Genomic DNA, 14,888 nt, shown 5'->3' on the forward strand with positions numbered 1-14,888 from the left:
TTTACATCTATTACAATTCATAAATTTTAAGTGTACAATTAAATGAGTCTTGACATGTATAATCATGTAATCACTACCACAATCAAGAAGTTAAACATTTCTATCACTCCAAAAAGTTGCATTAGCCCCTTTGCAGTCAATCCCATACACCAACCTAGTCCCTGGCAATTTCAATAGAATTTTACAGTATGTACTCTTTGTGTCTTTTTTCCTTTACACAGCATCATGCTTTCGATAGCCATCCAGGTTTCTGCTTGTATCAGTAGTTTGTTTCTTTTTATTACTGAGTGATATTCCATTGTATAGAGGTATGTTGTATACCACAATTTTTGTATCCATTCACTAGTTGATGAGAACTCGAGTTGTTTCCATTTTTTGGCTATTACATAAGAAGCTGCTATAAACATTCACATAACAAATCTTTGTGTACATGTAGTTTTGCATTTCTCTTGGGTAAATACTTAGGAACATGATTCCTGGGTCATATGTTATTTATATGATTAATATCATACAAAACAAAGTGGTTGTACCATTTTGGATCTCTACCAGCAATGGAAGAGAGTTCCAGTTACTCCACACAATTACCAAAACTTGGTATCTTAAAAGTGTTTTTTGAAGAGCAATACATTTTTAATTTTAATGAATTTAATTTATCCATTTCTTCTTTTAGACTTTCAGCTAATTTTTAGGTGGTGGTACATTCTAATTACACAAACTCAAAGATCACAAAGATTTACCAAGTCCATAATCATAAAGACTTTCTTCTAGGTTAGGAACTACGATAGGATTTACGGAGGTACTACAATTATCCAGGAAAGAAACGATGGTTTGGACCAGGATGGTAGCAGTAGGGGTGGTGAGAAGTGATGGATTCTAGATCTATTTTGAAGGTTGAGCTAACAGGACTTACTGAATGTCTGTGTCCTCCTAAAATTCCTATGTTGAAACCTAATCCGCAGTGTGATGGTCTTTGGAGATGGGACCTTTGGGAGGTGATTCAGTCATAAACTCCCAGCCGTCAGAAATATGAGACATAAATGTTTGTTGTTTATAAACCACGTAGCCTCTGGTATTCCGTTATGGCAACCTGAAAGGACTGTGACACTAAAAGACTGGATATGCAGGTGTGAGAGAGGAGCCATGTAGGTCCCTCCCCTCAAAACCTAATCTGTTATGACTGATTCTGGAGCTGAATCTTCCCTAAGAATGTCACCTGGAGAAAGGGACAGAAGCCCACACAAATTTGGAATGGGAGAAAGAATGCCCATATGAACCTTTGGGTCGGCAACCAATAGTACCTATTACAGATGTCCAAATAAGAATGGGCATTGTTGGATTTGTGAATGACTACTACGTAAAGACTATGGAGTTTCTTAAAAGATGTTTTCATAGCTACAGCACCAGGTGCCTTTTAAGAAACGTTTCTTTATGCAATCTTTCATTTGGTGACAGTCTGAGAGATGTAGGTAGTCTTAAAACCCATTCCATCAAAGTCACTAAAGGACTTTGATTTTTCCTTTCAGTGTTTGCATCCCAAGCACTTACTGATTCCTACGGAGGAAGTTGGTGTATTGCTTAATAATTGCTTTCTGAGCATTTGCATTGTCTTCCCTGAATTATTATAAGCTTACTATGAGTCATTATGTGTTAGAAACTACTTAACATAATTGTCTCAATTACGGTAATAGTCTTATAACTATAACCTGACAAAGACCTTCTCCTTGACCAAACTCTGATCAGGCTTCCCTGAACTCTTTTTGAACTTCCATGTTCTCTCTACAATTGTCTAATTTTAGCACACATCCTGTTAAGTCAGTTTAGCCAGAATCCCCCATCCTCCATAACTGATCAGACCCTAAATCTAATGGAGTTCCTCATCCCCCATGACCCCCGAGATGTCTGATCACCCTGGCCTGCCACAGAATCCTGTTAGCTCAGTTTAGCCAGAATTCTCCCCTTACTCCTGCTGTTCCCTCTTAGTAATATCCTATCCACTGCTTCTTGGATGTAAATTCCCACTTTGGGTTCTATTTGGAATTGAGTGTAGTTCTTTCTCCTATTGCAACTGTTTGAATAAAACCTTCTTTACAATTTAACGTCAGACAATTTTTCTTTAACAAACCTTATAATCCAAATAATAGGGTTATTTCCATTTCCCACACAACAAAATTGCAGTTTGTAAAGTAATTACATTTAATCAAGATTATCCTATTTGTAAATGGGGCGTTATTCATAATAAATGGAAGCAACCCAATTGCCCATCAATAAACAACAGGATAAAAAGTGGTGGTACATATACACACTGGAGTATTATTCCGCCATTACAAGAAAAAAAGAAATGTTAACCATTTGTGATAGCATGGATGGACCTAGAGGGTATTATGCTAAGTGAAATAAGTCAGACAGAGAAAGACAAATACCACATGGTTTCATTTATATGTGGAATCTAAAGAACAAAATAAACGAACAAAATTAGAAACAGGCTCATAGAGAACAGACTGACAGTGGCCAGAGGGTAGGGGGGAAAGGGGAGGGGTGAAAAACAGGTGACGGGGATGAAGACATACAAATTGGTGGATACAGAACAGTCACAGGGATGGAAAGCACAGCACAGGGAATACAGCCAATAATATTGTAATAGCTATATTGCCGGATGGGTACTGGGAACATCTAGGTCAGTGATGGCGAACCTTTTGAGCTCGGCGTGTCAGCATTTTGAAAAACCCTAGCTTAACTCTGGTGCCGTGTCACATATAGAAATTTTTTGATATTTGCAACCATAGTAAAACAGAGACTTATATTTTTGATATTTATTTTATATATTTAAATGCCATTTAACAAAGAAAAGTCAACCAAAAGATGAGTTCACGCGTGTCATAGGTTCACCATCACTGATCTAGGGGAATACTTTGTAAAGTAAGTGACTGTCAAACCACTGCACTGTACACCTGAACCTAATACAAACTAATATTAAATATAAACTGTAATTGAAAAATAAAAGTAAAACCAAGATGATCCAACTTGTAAATCGGTCTTGAGCCAATGTACCTCTTAGAGCCTAAACGCTGCGTTCCAGGCCCTCCTTCTCGCCCCAGGCCTGCTGCTCCCGAGGGCCAGCTACTCTGTTCGTTTTCTGAGCACCAAGTGCTTGGTCAGACTTGGTGACTGAGTTGGAAGTTCTAGTTGCTTAGATCATGGAACAAGAGACCTCAACTCCCACCTACACCAATGTGCGTCCTGGATGTTCACAGGGAACCGATGGCTGATCTTCCAGGCTGGCGGGCGAGGTGCATGGGGTCAGCCCAGCCTCCCGTTCGCCTTTGAGACCCGCCGCTTCCTCTTGCCCTGGGCGCCCGGCGGCGCGGACAGGCCCAGGGAAAGCACCGGCCGCGGCCTGCCCGCCATCCGCGGGCCCGGCCCGGCGTCTCCGCCCCGAGCGAGGCGGCGCCGGGCGCAGCGGGCCCAGGTGCTGGCCAGTCCGTTCGGCCCCTTCCCGTGGCGGCCCCGGCGCAGGACCCGCCTCCCCGCGGGATTGGAGGCCCGCGGCCCCGCCCGGCCCGCCAGGGCAGCGGGGAGCGAGCGCGCGGCTGGACGCCCGGGGCCCGCGTTCCTCCTCCCGCTGCGGGTCCGGGCGCGCCGCGCAGTCTCTCCGCCCGCCCCGCCCGCGCCGCGCCCCAGGCCCGGGAGGAGCCGCCTTCGGAGGGAGACGCCGGCCCGGAGAGTCCCTGCTGCTGCGGTTTGGTCCCTGACTTTTTCCCAAGTCGAGTGAGAACCCGGCGCCCCCTTTCGCTCGCGTTTGCCCGGAGCCCCGGATGGGAGCGGGGAGGGTTCCCTCCCTTCGGTCCGGGGAGAGCGAGAGGCGGGAAGGGAGCCTCCAGGCGCCGGCGGGCTGCGCGCTGGGTCGGGCCGGCCCTCCCCGCGGACCGGGGGCTGGGCGCGCGCTCCCGCCCCACGCGCGGTCCTGGCTCGCGTTCAGGTTCTGGTGCCGGTTTGCCCCCCGGAAGCTTGCGTGGAGCCTTTTCGCAGCCCCGGGAAGGAGTCCCGAAGCGGGACACGGGCCACTGGCCTGGAGGGAGGCTGCGGGGAGCGGGAACTCGGGGTCCGCGCCCGGGAGGTGCCTTTCAGAGTCAGTTTCATTTCAGGTCTCCAGTTCGCGTGCTAACTGCCTTTATCCACTAGTTCAGACTGCTTTGGAGTTTTTGCCCAGCAGAAAGTTGTTCTTTGGAGACTTTTAGGCTTTAAACCAGCGAATATGGATTGGACACTAGTGAATACCAAGTACTGGTTCAGGGGAAGCCCCACAAAACTTTTTCCTGCTTTAGGCTTCATTCACCATCTAACTTCCCGGCTTTCCTGGGCTCCTGTTAGCAGGAGGACAGGTGAATATCCTTCGAGGTTTCAGCTGCGTTTCTTTGCGCGACCTGAGACCTTGCTGTAAAAGATGGCAGGGCATTGGATTAAAGTAAGTGAAGGACAGAAAGCCTATTAACAGGCACAGAAACGTCCTCATTCCGAAGCTGGGAAGATGATACAACGGAACTTTACATTAACTTTTATTCAGAAGCGCTCAACACTTTAAAAACATTATTTGGAAATACAGGATTGCAGTTACCTTCACGTTTAAATGGGTTTCAGGCATATATGCTATCCCCTCCACCCCCTAAGAAATGTTCTCTCCCAGTGCAAAAGCTCTCATTGTGAAGTTCACTAACCTGTGTTCAAGTATAATGAATCGATTCAAGTTGTGTGACTGTTCTGGGGAGTCTGTGCTTTTGTTGTTGCCAATACCACGTTAATCTCTCAGGCAGGGCAGTTTTCACGTTGGAGAAGGTGGGGAAGGGACAGGGCATAAGAAAACCGAAAGGAGCTGAAAGAGGAGTGTGCAGGCCTGAAACTGCCCAGTGGCCTAGACTTCTGCTAAATTAGAAATCCTTTTATAAATCATAAATCCATGAAACCCCCCAGCTTCTTTAACAAATACTCTGTGTCCTTTGCTGGGTTTGGCAATGGTGTACATTGCCATTTTCCCAATCCATAGTTGTATTTCCTCCTGACCCAAGACCTCATGTCAGTGAAAGGAACGTGTAAAATTTATTCTCTCTTTTTCATCAGAAATTGTGAACTCAGTTCTTAAGGTGTTAATAGTATCATGGACCCCCAAATGAATTTTGGAAATGTTGCGTTAAGTTAAACAGGCTTGCATTTTGTGTTATGTTTTTTTGTTTGTTTGTTTTTTACCATCAGTACCTCGTAGATTTCAACATTGTAAGTGACCAGAATCCTAATTTCTAGGAACCGGGGAAAGTACCCCCTAGAAGACATTTTTGAGAAATGTATATTGACCAGAATATTTTGTTGCCGCTGTTTTTATTTTTTAATCACTGACCTCTCCCATCTTCCTCCAGCAGAAGTGATGCCACCAAGAAGAAATGAGAAATACAAACTTCCTGTCCCACTTCCAGAAGGCAAGGTTCTGGTTGATATGGAAGGAAAGCAATGGGTGCTGGGCAAGATGATTGGTGCTGGAGGGTTTGGATTGATATATTTAGGTAAAGTATAACTGTATATTACCACATGTTCTTATATATGTGACTGTAATGTTTTGATATTGAAACTTTGAAATAAAGTAGAATAAATGGGCTTTTAGTAATATGAAGATAGTTGATGTGTAGAACTTCCAGTTTCAAAACATGACTGGTCTCAGTCCTTGTTGTTCATTTTTTTTTTTTTCTTTTTCCTAAAGGACTCTTAGAAGTCTTTTCAGAGCCTAATTACACAGGCTGCCAGACACAATGTTAATGTTCTTTTTTGAGAGTGTGTTTTCCTGGAAACATTGCTTTTTTACAGCTGGGAAACCACAACTACATAAACACTTTCCATTTGTGAATCTGATTAATATTTAAGTAATATAAGATCTGGTCATTTCTTAATTAGGCTCCACTAGAGAATTGCCCTTTAATATCTCAAAGCATCTACAGCGTGGAATGAATTTTCTCTCCTGTGCATCTAGAGCAGTGGTTCTCAACCTGTGGGTCACGACCCCTTTGGGGGTCGAACGACCCTTTCACAGGGGTCGCCTAAGACCATCAGAAAACACATATATAATTACATATTGTTTTTGTGATTAATCACTATGCTTTAATTATGTTCAATTTGTAACAATGAAAATACATCCTGCATATCAGATATTTACATTACGATTCATAACAGTAGCAAAATTACAGTTATGAAGTAGCAACGAAAATAATTTTATGGTTGGGGGTCACCACAACATGAGGAACTGTATTAAAGGGTCGAGGCATTAGGAAGGTTGAGAACCACTGATCTAGAGTCTACTGGTTATGTGCTGTCTTTGGGATAATTGAGAAAATAGACGCTCGATATTATTTTCTGAGTTCTTTGGTGCATGGAGCCTTAGCTGAGTATACTTGTACAGTATATTTAAAAATGTTTACACTAAATTTTAAAAGGCTTATTCAGGGCTACCTTAAACCTGTAGTTTAATGATTAGAGGATATCTATAACAAGAGTGGATTTAATGAATAAAATAAGGTAAATATTAGTGATATAAAAAATTACCTTCAAGGATAAGTTTTCCTAAATGTATTGACTCATTACATCTGTTTCTACAGGAGTTTAAGAAGTGGTAAAAGACCCCATTACAGGAATCTTGGGTTCCTCATTAAACATTTCAAACTGTTGGGAAGGAAAGGACTATCCCTCTACCCTCCTAGGTTTGATAGCTGGGTTTATGAAATGAATTGACAACAGGTAGATTAACAGGAAACAAGTGTACAAATTTATTCATTTTTAATGTTATGCACGTAGGGATATTATAGAAAAAAAAAGGGAACATCCCAAAAAGTGGTGAGATATGAGCACTTATATACCAATAGAGGCCTGGTGCACGACATTAGTGCACTGGGGGTGGGTCCCTCAGCCCGGTCTGCGCCCTCTTGCAGTCTGGGACTCCCTGGGGGATGTCTGACTGCGGGGACCAGGCCTAAGCTGGCAGTCAGTCGGACATCCCCCGAGAGGTCCTTAGTGCTGCCACGGAGGTGGGAGAGGCTCCTGCCACTGCAGCTGCACTTGCCAATCATGAGCCCAGCTTCTGGCTGAGCTGTGCTCCCCCTGGGGGAGCACACTGACCACCAGGGGCAGCTCCTGCATTGAGCATCTGCCCCCTGGTGTTCAGTGTGCATCATAGCAACCGGTTCTGCTGTTCAGTCGAATTGCATATTAGCCTTTTATTATATGGGATCTTAATAGGGGAACACAAGAAGGGATGAGATGATTGGGCCCTTAGAAAAATAGATGGAGGATATGACAGTGTGTACAGGTATACATATATATGTGCACATACTACTTGTGTGGTGAAAAGGAATTTATTTGCTCAGGCATGTGATTTGTCTCTTTTCAAATACAGAAAAATCTTTGCTTCTTTCAATCTAAGTACATGCCATATATTTTTTGCTTATTTTTTTTCTCATTGCCAAACAGTATTTGTTGTACAACAATTTTCAAGGTTCTATATGTTTGCAATACCTCCTACTATCTAAATTTTACTGGTAGAACCTGGATCTTGAAAATATTAGCAAGTGAACACCATTGAGGAAAGGCCATTAAAAAAGGTTTAGCTGTTTGAAAAAAAGGTTCTACAAAGAAACTAGAATAAAACTGTGTCTCAAATGTCGTTATTGTTCCATCAAAAGTGGCACCCATGACTCATAGAATCAGCTCTTTAGTGAGATGCCATCAGCAGTAACTTCATTAAACTAGTTTGTAGTGATTATTTGCAAAGCTACCTAAGCAAACCCATTGAAAATTGTATCATGTTTTTGCATTTTACCATGGTTCTCATCACTTCTTGTGTAAAAGTGAAGAAGCTGGTAATTTCAGATAGATTGTTTTAGCAGACACTTGATCAGCATTTGTTACCTAAGGCTGAGGAGAAACCAGCCTCTATGTCTAACTCATTGTACATATACAGCTGTTCTCTAGTTTTGAGACCAATAGCTAAGACCTTTCAGTGATCAGCAAAGGGCAGAGAAGTTTGCTGTTTACTCTTGACTTGAAGAAATGATGTGCCTGTAGCATTAATAGTAACACTTACAAGAGGGAAAAATTTGAATACAAGAACAAAGTCAAGGTTCTTTTTAGTTTAAAGAGAGAAAAAAGGAAGAAAGGAAACTGGTTTAAAGGATGGGAAAAAATGCTGTCGTGTAGTATAAAACAAGTGGAAACGTTTCTAAGACTCCAGGGAAGGAGAGAGAACTGAGTATGAATTCTGCTCTCAGAGAATTGCACAAATAAGAGCATGGGTTTTGATGTTTGGCAAATCTGGGTTGAATTCTGACCTTACTAAGCCACCTAAAACAGTGTGACTTTTTCCTAGTAACCAGTCTGTCTTTCTGTTTTGTGTAATTGGGATAATATTAATTGTGAGGATTGAAATAATATTTTTAAACGATTTAGAACTTTGTAAGCACTTACATTGAATTTGTTCATTTAATTAGAATTTCCCATCCTCAGTGATAATTGAACCAACTCTAGGTTCAGTGTCTGGTGCCACAAGGGGTTAGGATGGTGACAAAGACATCTATTGGAGGGATTTTCCATTTACCCTGCCAAGGATTGTGATAGATTTAGCTACTAATGTGGTATAACTAAGAACATACGGAGTGTCAGTGGAAGACTACGGCATTTTACTTACCAACCGTTAACTATTTTTCCCCTTAAAGTTTATAGTAGTAGCCACCATGACATAGTGGAAAGTTCTCCTGTAAGCTGTCTTGTTTGCTCCAGATGTGAAAGATAATGGGTTTCAGAAGTTAGTCAAAAATCCAGAAACACAGACTCATAGGTAATAAGCTTCAGCTAAGTTCCTTTGAAGACTTGTGTGAGGAAAAATGGAAATGATTTATCTGTGGAAGTTTTAGTTTTTGAAGTTGGGCATAGTGGTGACTCTTTGGCAGCTTTAGAATATCAAGCACAGAGTAGAGGATGTTTCAAGAGTTACTTGCCTGAGAGACTGAGACAGATCAGGGTATTTAACCCATACAAGCCAGTTTGCTTTATTCTCTTCCATAATTATAGATGTCAGTCTTAATTCCAGCCTGTAATCTTAGAGCCACACGAAAGGCTGGGACAGGTTAAATAGCAGGATGTCACCTAAAATAATCTATGTATGCTTTATTGATAGTGAATCAATAGCACCTTTCAGGAAGAATACATTACTAGAACTAAAATGAACTCTGGTGCAGCCTTACGACTGAATCCTTTACGCATGGATAAATGTTTAGACTTCATCTAAGTGACCATCATTACACTTTTTTGGCCATGCTCTCCAGTTAGCTCATTTTTGATCTTCAGAAACACAGAGGCAGGGGAGTTGGTAGGGATACTAGGATTTTTAGAAATTATCAAAATTTAACTCACTTATTTGATTGTTAAGGAAACATATTTCTACTTATAAAGAAATAGAAAAGCTTATTTATACCAGTATGACTTTTACTTATTTTACTTTTTAGTCAGTTGTAATGGTATGCAGAACAATGTTCAGAAGAGCCTATCACCAAAATGCAGCCATTGGAACACATATTGCTTCATTACACATTGCTGTATTAAATGCTATTCTGGCAGTGTTTCACAGAGAAGGCTTTGAGATATGCAGCTTTATTTGACACAGTGCACTATTTTGATGCCACCACAACTGTTACTAGGACATTTTGCAAACGATACTGACTGTGGGAGTGGAAAAGAGAAGAAAATAAATAGGAAATAAGGATAACTTGTACTAGAAATTATATGAGATAAATTAGTTCACAGATGAAGGTGTAGAGAGAGAAAAGGTGATATACATTCAAAAGAGGAAGGGATCACTTGGACCTCGTGAATTTGATATATTGGTTGGGCCTGTACATAAGAAGCCGTAGTAGTTGTATTTTAATTTTGTATGTGCTATCACAGGCTATTAAATTGGAGTTTTTAAAGAGAGAGCACTTTCTATTTACCTATCAGTTAAGAAATCTAAGTATTTACAAAAGTTTGGCTTTGTATAAAAAAAAGGAGAGTTCTAAGGCTTAGCCTTTGCTTGTCTTTTTTATTTTTTGAAGTGTCCGGCCTTTTTAACATTTATATTATGGTTTTCATCTTCAACATTTTTTGCTGTTAAACTCTTGCTTTGGGAAAGATTTACAAACTCTTTTGTTCTTCAGTGATTTACATATAATGTCTCTTCCACTGCACTTGTTACTAATTTGTAACCATTTACAAATGGTTGAGGTTTTAACATGTGAAACCTATTGCTATAGGGACAGGTCTTCTTCATGAAATGAGCTCACCTCTCTTGCCATAGAGCATTGGTCGGCAAACTGCAGCTGGTGTGCCACATGCGGCTCTGTGGCCCCTTAAGTGTGGCTCTTCCACAAAATACCACATGCGGGCACGCATGTACAGTGCGATTGAAACTTCGTGGCCCATGCGCAGAAGTCGGTATTTTGTGGAAGAGTCACACTCAAGGGGCCAAAGAGCTGCATGTGGCTCGCGAGCCACAGTTTGCCGACCGCTGCTAGAGTAAAAGACTTCTCAGATTTTGAGAGAGTCTGGCTTCCTTATGAAAATGGATAGACTTTTGCTTCTGAAGTGTTTTTTAGGGTCTTTTCTTTAGATATAGAAGAAGAAGAAATTAGAGGAGGTATGGTCATTCTTTTAAGATATAGGCACGTCTGTGATTATAAAATAAATGAAAAGTGAAATTTCAAAGCTCTAAGTGGGAGAATTCGTAGAAATGAGCTATTTGGATGATGAGTTTGTCCACCATTCACACTTAACAATGGCACATAGGTTTTCATGGGTTTTATACTGCATATGAATGTGGTTTTGTAATCATGCTTCTTCAGAATGCTTCCCCTTATCACTCCGTTCCATGAACTGAGTACACTTTACAGAAGTCTAAGTATTAGGGTATTTTAGGAGAAAAGACAGACAACTCCAGCAGTTATTCCAAGACAATTGTTGAAGTTTTCCATCGTTTTTAAAGGATGGCTTTCCATTAGTCAGATAGACTTTTCTTTTCTAACATCTCCAATCACTTGAGGAAAAAGATGCCGTAGAAAGACATCCATCGAAGGCCAGAAACATCTACAGATGCAATGTGAACCCAAGCAATGAAGCATGTGGCCCTCCATTGGCATTGTATGATAACAGGAGGATCTTCTGGCAGAAGAGCTGACTTTTGCTGCGTTCTGCATGCCGCCCCTCCAAACCCATCTTTGATTGGCACCTATGCCCTATTGAAACTGGCATCACACCTTCTGAATGGGCACAGTGCCAGGCTAGCAGATGGGGATGGGCAAGAGCCTGCCAGAAACCCAGTATGTGCATCAAGTTTAAGTATCAGGGGCCCAAACTCCCATCCAGGGATGTAAAAACGGCAGTCTGTTGAGAGCTTTTTGTGCTTAAGGTGAAAGGACATGCCATTTCTACTCGAGCTTGGAGGTTGATTAATTTTGAAAGTCAAACAGGAGCTCCCGTGGCTGTGTCGGGCAAAATTCTATCTTTGGTGAGTGAGAATTACTACTCCACGTAGGGAAGAGACAGTATTGTAATGAAGTTTCCGATGAGAGTTCCTCTCCTGCAAGTGCCTCCAGCACTTAAGCAGCATGCATTCGGTGGAGAGGAGTATTTCTCTTCCCCCGCAGAGTCAGGTGCAATCAAAGCCAGATCTTCAACCTGCTGCAGTAAAGAACCCTAAATTTAGAAAGGGCAGGCAAAGTTTGCAGGAACTCCTTGGTGGCAGCTCTTACCATGAACTGATGAGGCTTCACAAAAGTGTATAAAGGAGACGAAGAAAAAACTCCAAATAAAAACGCTTCAGCTTGAAACAGGAAGATCTTTAACAAACCCATGGAAAAGTTTAGTCCTTTTTCCTCAAGGCAGAGATTCTTCTGAATTTTATATCAATAAAAACTTAGTTTACCAAAATGTTAGAACCAACTTAATGCGTAAGTAACACAGCTTCCTATTCTAACATGTATTTCATTGCATGTCTATCATGTATATAAACTTCACTTCTTGAATAATGGATTTTGCATAAAATCGAGTTCTAAATATCATATTCCTTATGATCGTCTCACACCAACTACAGAAGTCGGCAAAAAAAAAAAAAGAAGAAGAAGAAAGGGCATCATTCCTTGTGATCACTTTAATCATTTCCCCTAAATGCTCTTAAATTTACAGGAATGCCTGTAAGACCAGCTGTGGCCAAGAGAGGCTTTTCCTAATCGCCATATAGCCATTGCGTTTTCTTTTCCACTGTGTAAACTTAATCTATGGAACAGATTCCATGAGACCATTGTGAATACTTCAACGTATTCAAAACATATAACTGCCACAAATTAAACTACTAAAACTAAAGCTGGTGCTCGGTAACTGCCAAGCGAAACTGGCACGTCCCTCTGTCAGACTGCGGGAGAGTGTGCCATACAGGCCTCAGAAAACACAATTCATCCAGAAGCACTCTTGTCACTTGCTCTGATATTAAACCAGAGAAAGTGACATTAATTAAAGAAGTGACATGAGCCAACAAAGGCAATGAAACTCTCAGCTTTGGCTCATGTGCAGACCCTCCAACTTGCTCTGCTTAGGTATTGTGGCCATTTCTAGTGAGCTGTGTGGCTCCTCCCCCTACCCTCTACCTCCCCCCCCCCCCCCCCCACCTTGTCTTTCCATGCTGAAACATCATTTGCAAGCAACCACAATTTCATAGCCAGGGTTGGACTAGCCAGTAGGTACACTGGTAGTCATTATAGGGCTTCCCAGAATGGTAGTGTGATGGCATGTGATGCATTTACTGCACTTGGTAACTGCATGAGATGAACAATCAGGGGCAGAGGAGAGTTGGTCTAACACAGCGGTTCTCAACCTGTGGGTTGTGATCCCTTTGGGGGGGTCAAACGACCCTTTCACAGGGGTCGCCTAAGACCATTGGAACACACATATATAATTACATATTGTTTTTGTGATTAATCACTATGCTTTAATTATGTTCAATTTGTAACAATGAAATTGGGGGTCACTGCAACATGAGGAACTATATTAAAGGGTCGCAGCATTCGGGAGGTTGAGAACCACTGGTCTAACAAAAAGCGAGCAGCCACACCGCAGAGTACCCTGGTTGGGTAGACTGGAAATGAGGGGAGCCTGCTGCTAGGATCCGTTGTGAAAACAAATGGCTGGTGGGCCTTCTGGAAATTCTAACATGCTGAATTAGGGGAGTGTCCACAACTTTTCTTTCGCTCTGTTCCTACAGTGTGCTCTCTCTCTCGATGCTCATCTTGTTTTGTTTGATTATTATTTGTATGTTGTCCTATTCAGCCCCAACCAACATTAGATGATAAACTCATTGTAGGCATTCTCAGGGTGCTTCACCAAGGCCTTGCGTGTGATAGTTTTCTAAAAATGATTGGTTTAATTAACTCCAGAAGTAGTTTGTTACAGAACAGTAATTTCCCCAGCAACTCTCTGAGATGAAATTTTGTGCCGTAACATGTGGTGTAGGGATAAGACACAGTATTTTTTAAATACTCCATAGATTATAGGATTTATTGGGAAAAGTCTACTTTGCTCACACGTAGTGTAGGGAGAGTAAAATGGATATCGTGTTAAGACTAAACAGCGTGGTGTCTAGATTAAAACAGTTCCACTGAGTAGCACTTATTTGAAGTAGACCTAATAGCAAGTATGAAATTGTGTGGAGGAAAGGGATGGTGTTTATTGTTAAATGAATTGACTTGTCGGCATGTAACATGCATAAGAAATCCACTTTTCACAGAATGTAAACACAACTTTAATGGGAAATAAATTATTGGAATTTCTTTTAAGTGAATGACAGGTTTGATTTAAGAGTTTTGTACATAGTCAGAAGCTTTTGTTCTGGTTGCTGGGCATAGGTATTTCATAGTGGAGATCAGGGATTTTTATCTATGTAATTAGTCATGAGGTTTAACGTACATTTTTCATATCAGGCAGACAATTGCTTCAAAGAGACAGCAGTGCTGCAAAGGAGCAAGAAAAGAAGGCCAAAGTTGACACACACAGAGGCAAAACAGTGTAGAAAAAAAATCAACACGTTTTGCAAAATCAATCATTGAAAATGTGTCAGTGTTCAGGAGACTGTCTTTAATTTGCAATCCAACTGACAAAGAGTATTTAAATATGAGAGGCAGTATTATTGTGCCCAGCATGCCTGCTACCACTTGTTTGACTAGCTCAGAATAGAACACTGAGAGGCAAGGGCTCAAAGTTAAATGAACATTTATACATTTTAAAATCAAATGAAAGATTCAGAGTCTATTCATGAATTACAAAAAAAAAATTTTTTTTCGCAACCCTAAATCTAATCAGCTGGAATTACTTTTAAAGTGTCATTCTATTTAACTTTTGGGAATGATGAATTTGCCTTTTAATAGGGATGCTGTATTTTATCATGAAGATGAAACAAACTGTCTTTTGTTAATTATTCCCCAGAGACACTGGCCATTTTTCTCTCCTATGCTTAGTGTGGAGTAAAGGCAGCTTCCACAACTTTGTTTCAAGAGCAATCGGAAGCTACAATGTGTGTGAAAGCTTAGCCTCCATTGTAGGTGTTCTGAGTGCCACCTAATGAAATTCTTGCAGGTAATGTTACCAAACCTTCACTGAGGGGGGCAGGAGCATAGAACATAGAAAAGTAGAACAGAATGAAAGAGAATCTGGTAGAGAATAGCTGATGAGTCAGATGTGTCTGTGGTATCTGATACCTATTAGGGTAGGATTTTTGTGTGTGTTTTTTTGTTTGTTTTAGGAAATCATCATCATCATCTAGCACTAAGGTATTTTACTAGTGT

At 41.2% G+C, this 14,888-nt stretch overlaps 1 protein-coding gene across 6 annotated transcripts in view; it reads left to right on the forward strand.

The window, feature by feature from the left end:
* Positions 1 to 3,637: 3,637 nt before the first annotated feature.
* Positions 3,638 to 14,888, forward strand: part of VRK2 (VRK serine/threonine kinase 2) — a 108,799-nt gene continuing 97,548 nt past the window's right edge. For 2 of the 6 annotated variants that reach the window (XM_070429256.1, XM_070429255.1), the window contains exons 1-2: positions 3,638 to 3,765; positions 5,409 to 5,549. In XM_070429256.1, coding sequence (XP_070285357.1) covers positions 5,414 to 5,549 — 136 coding nt within the window. In that variant the 5' untranslated portion in view covers positions 3,638 to 3,765; positions 5,409 to 5,413. Of the gene's footprint in view, positions 3,766 to 5,405; positions 5,550 to 14,888 lie in introns of all 6 variants that reach the window. The other 4 variants (XM_070429254.1, XM_070429253.1, XM_070429257.1 and 1 more) reach the window with 4 other exon arrangements.

Source organism: Myotis yumanensis, unplaced genomic scaffold, assembly GCF_028538775.1.
Source record: "Myotis yumanensis isolate MYYU_CA2020_CCGP unplaced genomic scaffold, mMyoYum1.0.hap1 SCAF_11, whole genome shotgun sequence".
Lineage (NCBI taxonomy): Eukaryota > Metazoa > Chordata > Mammalia > Chiroptera > Vespertilionidae > Myotis > Myotis yumanensis.